This window comes from Pocillopora verrucosa, chromosome 10, assembly GCF_036669915.1.
Source record: "Pocillopora verrucosa isolate sample1 chromosome 10, ASM3666991v2, whole genome shotgun sequence".
Taxonomy (NCBI): Eukaryota; Metazoa; Cnidaria; class Anthozoa; order Scleractinia; family Pocilloporidae; genus Pocillopora; species Pocillopora verrucosa.
The window spans coordinates 14,189,847-14,198,266 of NC_089321.1; the positions used below are offsets into that span (position 1 = coordinate 14,189,847).

General features: G+C 34.4%; 1 protein-coding gene across 1 annotated transcript; it reads right to left on the minus strand.

Moving 5' to 3' along the window:
• Window positions 1–53: 53 nt before the first annotated feature.
• On the minus strand, window positions 54–8,345 carry LOC131784456 (2-amino-3-carboxymuconate-6-semialdehyde decarboxylase-like). The gene is made up of 13 exons (XM_059101263.2): window positions 8,205–8,345; window positions 7,120–7,164; window positions 6,544–6,640; window positions 6,208–6,257; window positions 6,014–6,124; window positions 5,436–5,477; window positions 4,953–5,036; window positions 4,393–4,486; window positions 4,192–4,287; window positions 3,090–3,180; window positions 2,658–2,739; window positions 1,904–2,002; window positions 54–1,054 (listed from the first exon to the last, which is right to left on the minus strand). The coding sequence occupies exons 1-13, from the start codon at window positions 8,265–8,267 to the stop codon at window positions 974–976; spliced, it is 1,035 nt and encodes a 344-aa protein (XP_058957246.2). The 5' UTR covers window positions 8,268–8,345; the 3' UTR covers window positions 54–973.
• Between the last annotated feature and the right edge of the window lie 75 nt (window positions 8,346–8,420).

The following is an 8,420-nucleotide window of genomic DNA, read 5'->3' on the forward strand; positions in this document are numbered from 1 at the left end:
TTTGAAACATGTGTCCTAAACCCTTTACATGGGCAGAAATAAAAGAAAACTTTTTTCCGACGGGAAGTCGTGATTACCGCTCTTAACAGGAGCGGCACTTAAAATAAGAGGTGCAACTATATGGACTCTCTTTTTCCCCAATTTATTTACATTGTACAGATACCTTTTTACATCTTTTGTGATGTGGAGTAAGAACATTCCAAAAACAGCAAGCACCATGCATTTGAATTACAAGCTTTGTTGACAAATGTCACATCAATAATGTCAAAATATATACTTTGTCTGGTGTTTCTACTGAATAACTAGCAGTTGTATGATTTCAAAAATAAACTTAATATTTCCCTTAATTCAGAACGGTGCACGAATGATGTGTGTTTGTTGGTTTTTCTCCAACAAAAACAAACTCCATTGAATAAAATTATTGCTTCTTCAAGTTGTCCACACTGGGCTGATAAGCAATGAAATGGTTAAATTTTCAGGCATTATATCCTAATTTTTTTCCTTGGGCTAACCCAAACAGTGGATGCATGCAAACATCAAGTTTAAAATGTAAATGTCACTGAAAATTAACTCCCTAACAAAACTAACAAAAAAAAAACTTCATGTCATCTTTTAAAGCCTAATACTAAAGCAGTCAAGTCACCAAAGTACTTTTATTGCATTGTGAGAAAGGTCAATCCTCATAAATTCTCATTCTGAGAAAGGTCAATCCTCATAAGCTTGAAACTTCAAATTATTAGAGCTACAGCATAATATTGGCACAATCACAGTTTCAAGACTTACTTTTAAATAAATATAACTGAGATAAATACAAAATAAAATAGTTGGTCCAACATCTTTCAAATATCAAATTTTGTTTTGTTCCTATACCAACGGTATTTAACTCATTCTTCCCTACTGAAGCTACCCTTCTGAGTTTTTGATCTGTGCTGAAATTTAGTGCAGGACCAAGTACCCCACTAGTCACAAGCTTTTAACTGTCTGTAGCTTGGTCATTGAATTGAGATCTCTGTAATCCTAAAAACTTCAAGGCATTGCCAGCTAAGAGCTTGTCCTGCAACAGAACAGACACCATAAACTGTCAACATAGCTTTGAGAACTACCTCAATGAAATATTAGCAATTACAATCTGTGAGCAACATGTAGTATAAAAAGATAAATGCAATAGTTTATCTTGAAAATCTTAATTTACATTTAACACTTGGAAACAGAGGAGAGAACCTAAGAAGGAGATGCTATTAATAGTTAAGTTTGCAATCCATGTTATGACTTTCCCATACCAAAAACTTTCTATTGCTTGGAACTGTCAAAACATGTTTTGTAAACTAAGCAGTGTTACTGAATCTTTTATTTTTATTTTTAAATCATTGTTACCAAGCAATACTGGTGTAATGAACCCAACATATTATTGTACTTAAGATTTTATGTACCATGTCGTCAATGCATCCTGTTAAGTGGGTGGTTGATTAGAAAGATGGAAAGACAAAACAGCATGATGGTGAACTCAGGGAAACATGGCAAGAGGGATGAAAAACTGAATTATTATAATTCTTCAAATGCTTATCATTAATTATAAATAATTTATTATTACTTTATTACTTGGTGAACTGACTCAGAATAATGCAACAAACTACTCCCTTCCAAATCTAACCCTTCCCTCAAGAAATGGAAGAAGAGAGTTACATTGGATGATTTCTTTCAACGTCTTAAGACATAAAAATCAGATGACAAATTTGTTTTTCTCTAGTGGACTGAAAAGAATATTGTGTAACATAATTACATTAAAAATGACACGCTAACACAGCCCTCTACCTGTGGATTTTTTTTTTGTTTTGTTTTTTTGTGAAGGATGCATACAAAAAAATTTGAAACAAGCACAAAATAATGCACATTCTTCCCTCACCCTGAGTTCTGTGTTGTCTTTGTACACCTCTTCAATTAGGTTGCCTGGGTGATGTTCACCAAGAGGGAAGGGGTAGTCACTCCCTAAAAGAACATTCTCCTGAAAAATTTACACGTTAAGACATCAGATTATTAGTACTAGATGCAAATCTGTACATAAACAGGTGCTCCAAATGGTTAAATCTATGCTCATACCAGAATAACCTGGCCTTGCTCCCTTCATAATACACTAACAAATACATTTAAATACATGTAAAGGCCAGAGGCAGTGTATGGGATCAACATCTTGATTTGTACAACAGATTTTAAAACTCTATGCACCATACACCAAGACATTCAAGATCAGGCATACACTATTTCTGCACTGCTTTGAGCGCATTCATTAATGAAACATCACAACAGTGAAACTTTCCAGGAATTAACCTTCAAACCAAACTATGCAGCATTGATCTAGTTGTGCTACTCATGTGCTCAGACAAATCATTTTTAATCTCTCAAACAATTTGTGATGCCCATCTTCTTCACATGTATGTGTCTGTCCCATCTGTTGTTTTGTCTCTGGCCCTCTTAATGAAAGTGCTTAGGTTGGGAAACAATGTGTGTGATCCTATTCTAGAAGTCTGACTTGTAAATTGCAGAGCTCAGATTCAGGTTTTACAATTGAATTTCATAGGATGCATACACTGCAAAATCTGCTTATTTACTTCAATATAGTTGTAATAAATACATGAAAACAACTGAAATAAAAGTCTCACCTCTCCAATAATGTCAACTAGAAATTTGAGAGCTTTCTCATCATGAACAAGACTGTCTGTAAAAATTTGTCCAATGTACTTCCTACAAAAAAAAGTTACAAGTTATTGAAATACCAGGTGCAGCTTCAACACACTATTCCTTGCCAGTCAATTTTAAATTTTTGATCTCTTTAAGTTTGGAGAAATTTTCACAAATTCATGCTAAAACTCTTAGGAACTATGATATAATTTTGCCAAAACTTTGGTAACACTTCAAGTTACCGCTATCACCTCCAAAAAGGGATTAGCACATGTCTTCAAGACAAATTAGCAAACTACACCAAATTCTTCTAAGTGAGTTATAGATTTTTTTATAAACAGAGTAAGGTACAGAGTTTTAAGCCAGATGTGGAAGATGGTGAAGATAGTTGGAATGTTACGCAAGGAACTTACCTTGGGTTGACTGGATTCTCAACAGCACAGAGATCTGGTCTGACATTGAAGCCATGTTCAATACGACCAATGGTGAAAGGAAATGCCCCACCTATAACAGTCAAAAAATAATATAGTTCTATTTAAGGAACACCAACTTCAGGACAAAAATGTGAGTTACGACCACAGGCAGCCCAAGCTCCAGCTGTGAGATGATCATCTTGTGAAATAAGAGTCATGGTGAAATATAAGAGTTTGTATGGGAATATTTATGATTGCTCATGGGAATCCAAAAATACAGTAAAATTCTCAATAAAAATACCTCAACTTATTTTCACAGTGCATTGCTTGTTATCTGACCACTAACTATGCTGAAAAGAACCCATTTTAGCAAGTTATCCACTTCTAGGTTTACTGCTCAGAAGAGAAGGACCTTCTCTTATATTTTTACCATGACTCCTATTACACACTTGATGATCATCTCACAGCCGGAGCTTGGGCTGCCTGTGTTATGACTAGCTGAATTTTTATTGGTTCTCACATAAGATCTATTGGAGGAAAGATGCATAGATGATATCACCATTAACCCTTTAATCCCCAGGATCTCATTAGTAATTCTCCTTACTGTCTGCCATACAGTTCTTGAGATGTTAGTTTGGAGAATTTGGGATTGGATCAACTTAATTATATAATCCCGTAATTGATATTTTTTGTTATTCTCATCACTTGTCTGCTTGATATTGTATTGATGTTGTAAGGAGAAATTCTGCCAGTTAAAGGGTTAATTTCTAAAATTTGGCACCATCTATCATCTACTTCTGAACAGATGCACAGCAATATGGAATCAATTTGTTACATGTTGTAGCTATCCTCAAGTGTGATAACCTATGCTGTCTACTTTGCAGCAGCATTGAAACATTGCAGTTACAAACTTGTAATACTTACCCAACTCAGTCTGTAAACAATTTACCTTGGGTAAAAAAATATACCAGTCCTAGTAAATGTTTTTCCCACTACTTAAAATAATTGATCATTCTGTATTCATTTGGGAATCACTGAGACCTCCAACCAGGACCAAGTTTTGGAAAAATTACAGAATGAAATTTTCATTAACTTTTCTTACCTCCATGAGCAAAACACACTTTTAGGTTTGGATGTCTTTCTAGAACTCCACCAAATATCATACAGCAGATTGCTTGGGCAGTTTCACCTGGCATTCCTACAACAAGACGTTTTTGATAACACTGAGCTGATTCAAGATCTAAACAATGTAGGTCTGCAATGCACACTGAAAAATCAAGTGGCTGAAAAATAAGAGACTTACCAACAAGCCATGGCAGCCAGTACTTGGACATCCTTCCTTTTAATTCCATATCCCAAGGGTGAACAAAAATTGCACAACCCAACTCCTCTGCAGCCTGATAGAATGAGTTACATTATGTATTGACAACAAATTTCTTTCCAGTGACAAAAATATTTACTAACTTAACAGAAGTTGTGAATTGTAGAGTGAACAAAAGATTGAAGAGTTAATAATAATACAACAAGTTTGAATTTCTTAACCTTTTAACTCCTAGATCAAATTTTTAATTTTAGTACTGGATCAACTAATTATCCCCAAATTGATATTTTTCTTTATTCTCATTACTTATCTGGTTAATATTGTATTGATATTTTAAGGAGAAATTCTGTCCCAGTAACTCATGGGAGTTAAAGTATTAATCTCTTAAAATTAGCACAATGATATCTTCTCTTAGCGCAACTCTCCTGTTTGACAAGAAGTACTGAGAGTTCAGAAGACAAGAAGAACAACCTTATGGAATTTTCACAGGCAAAATACCATTATTATTATTATGTAGTAAATAATGAACAGAATTATCTTACAGCAAATACTGGCTGCAGTTCCGGGGCATCAAGATTCCAATCATTTATATGAGAACCAATTTCTACTCCAGGAAAACCAAGTTCCTACAATGTAGATTTAAGGAACAAGTGTTTTTCATTGTATCCAAATTGAGATGGTCAAACATTATCAGTGCCGAGAACAGTGCAGGTTCCATATGGCTGATCAGCAGCATTCTCCAGAGATGGAGACATGAGTAAATCAACAGTCATTCTCTTCAAAAAAACTCTTAAAAAATTTAAAAGTTAAGGGTTTTTGGTTGAATCTTACAAATCATAACCTAGGTCACTGACAATAATCTTGGAATTGCATATTTTAGGCTACAATGGTTATGACTGACAGAAAAAAAAATTATTGATGCTGTCTTAGTTCCTAGAAGTAGCAACCAACTCCAGTTTATAGCCAAAACAGACATTAACCAACTTGATATCACAATAAAATTCTAATAATCTACTGGTTCACACCTTTACACATCTGGTTAGCTCCTGTACTGCAAGATCAGGTGCCTATTAAAGATAAATATTGCAATAGATGACAAATTTACATCGCATGATAAGTTTTCTTCACCATCACCTCATGGTTTGAATACAACAAAAATAGGAACATTCACTGTAAGCTCAAAATGACATCAGTTAGCTGATTTACAGTTGCCCTCTTCATTTTTCATGCTTCTATTAAACAACTCTATTAACTGCAGCTTAATGCCAGCAACAAAGGCTATTTATTTTCTACCAAAAGGTTTGGCAAATTTAACAAGGCATACAGTTACCCTACATCAGTATGTATATTCTCCATACTGTTCTCTATACATTTCCTAAAGTGCTGGTGAGGAGATTTAGTTGGTGATCTTTTCCTTTATTCTTGTGACCTTAATGTGTAACTGGGGTGGGGGGGGGGGGGGGAGGAGGATACTGTAAGGAGAAATTAGATGCTAGTCACACTTCAGGGTTAAAAGGTTAACTAAAGGCAGAGAACCTTCACATTTAAAAATTTATAATTCTGTATAATCTACAACTTTTTACTTTAAACTGCATAATTATACCTGCATTGGAAGAGTTCCCAGACCCACAAATCTTTTGGGATATTTCTTCACAGTTTTTGCAAGGTCATCATTCATTATACGACATAAATCTAAAGTATCTTCTGGCTTGGCCTGACAGAAAAAAAAGAGGCATTGTTAGTAAGGAACTGTTCATTCAACAGCAAGGTCAAATGTATTCCATCTGTCACACTTACCCAATAACTGAACATAACTGGAACAGTTGAAAGGGCTTGAACTGTGACACCTGTGTGGAACAAAATACTTGTCAAGAATAGACTGGAAAAAGGGGAAAAACTTCTCCTTTAAATTCTCATCTCATTTCATGCTTGCAGTTTAGTTTTCTGATGCCTGATTGGCTTTTTCCATGAAACAGAATAACGTTAATTTTGATAAATATTTTGGTTTTTCACAGTTTTCTAATTTCGCAATATAGATTCTTTGAATCTGCACCTGAGCTAAGAACCATACATACATAAACAAATTTTTTTTGTTTTTTGGAGAGTGTAATTTCTTGACTTCTCAAAACTCACCTGTTGCATCCATATCTCTAATTCTTGCCTCTGGTGACCAACAATTCTCATCTATCACACGAAAAAGATTCCCATCTTTCATCATCTTTGCTTTTCCCTAAACAACAATTGAAAGTAAGAACTTTTAAGTTCAACATTTGAGCAGACGATCATTTAACTGTAACTGTACTTTCCGTAAGGTAGTCTCTTGACCAGAAAGGTACAAAGAGGAGAGGAAATAAAAAATAGCAATCATATTTTACACAAATCTGGAAAGACCCTCTCATAAAAATATATAAAAACCCATTTTAACTACATAAATTTATTAGAGTGAAGTCAAGAATTTTTTTAAGAACAGTAGGAGTCTTCTGATTCTATTATCATCATTTGAACTGATTGTTAGTCTAAGAGGGCCTTTGAGGCTCCTGAAAATAATTTCCTTCTCTCCAGAGTCAATCTTTCCTCTTCTTTAAAAAAGAAGGAGGTAAGATGATGGTTCTACTTGGGTAAATAGTGAACATTCCCTCTTAAAAGTTAGGCTGGCACTGTAAGCTAATTAATTGACTGCTAGTTGACAAAAGAGACAATTTAACAAACCTCACAATGATGATGAAGTTGTATCCATCCTCCATAACCATATCGCTGAAAAGATGAAAACTCTACTTGTTATATAAGTGTATAACATTCCCACAGCCCCATTTAGCACTTATTAAAAAATATATTACAGTTATTCCTTGAGTGCTCATTGGATATAAGATGGTAAATTGTCAACAAGGCATGTAGCACCAAGTTGGCTGTGAGCATTCTCATATCCAACAGGCACATATACAATAATTGTTTTATTCAATTTCATTAAATCCTGAATGTTTGAATATTTGAAGCTTTTTTTTTCAGCTCCACAACAGTTGGTACAAATTACATAATTCTATATGAGGTGACTGAGAATATGAGCTGATAACTGGAGTTGAGTGAACTAATCAGAAAACTAGAAATGCAATATTTGGAATTGGATATGTAATGAAACCTATGTACTCAATTACATGTTAAACACCAGAAATCTCACTTCCATATTGTCTTAGGGATTAAATTACAGCCTAGTCATAACACTTTCTAACAAACTTCCCAGCGCTTTTGAACTCCATGATTTTGAATATAAACTATGGTAGTCAAAATCTATCAAACTTGTAGAGTTTCAATTTCAGCAATCTGGTGTAAACTGATCTTTGTTTGTTTTGTTTCTTTTTGTAACAACTTGTCAATTCTTGGCGGTGTGGTGTGGGCGGTGGTCGTTAAGTTTGATTTACTGTTACACATGGAATAATTTTAAGCCCAGTTCACATAAAATAACAAAACCTAAAATGTTTATTATTAATTCATGTGCTACTGTAATTCTTTTTAGACCCCTAACAACAGTATAGGAATTCGAAGTGTTTCTAATTACATTGCATGTCTCTGTTGCAAATGTGATTTAATCTTTATGATCGATGCTTCTACCGTGTTCAACACCATACGAATTACAATTCTTCTACGTTATTTAATTCTGTTAATTGGGCTTCCGTACATAATTCAAGTTCATCAAATATATTTCTCTATGAAATTCAATCATTCTTTTAAGAAAACAATGACAAAACTTTTCTACAATTTGCCAATTATATTAGCTCGATCATTTTAAAACGACTCACCTCCTTCAGATCTGGCCATCTCTCGGGTAATATATGATTGTGAATATCGATTTTGAAAGACATCGCACAGTCTACTTTAAAACGCGTGGTTAATCACGAATTATCATCAACAGAACACAACTCATTTCACAACAGTTTTTCACGACCTCGTCTCCAGTATTCCCGCTCTTACTCCTTTAAGGAGGGAAACTGGTAATAAGGTATTCGTCATAACTC

Bases quoted from the DNA above. Each gene is read 5' to 3' on its own strand.
- LOC131784456 (XM_059101263.2), bottom strand. From the start codon at position 8,267: ATGTCTTTCAAAATCGATATTCACAATCATATATTACCCGAGAGATGG. The intron at 6,641-7,119 runs GTTTGTTAAATT...ATTGTTGTTTAG, and splicing joins AACTTCATCATCATTGTGAG to GGAAAAGCAAAGATGATGAA. The intron at 4,288-4,392 runs GTAAGTCTCTTA...GTCTTGTTGTAG, and splicing joins CTGGCTGCCATGGCTTGTTG to GAATGCCAGGTGAAACTGCC.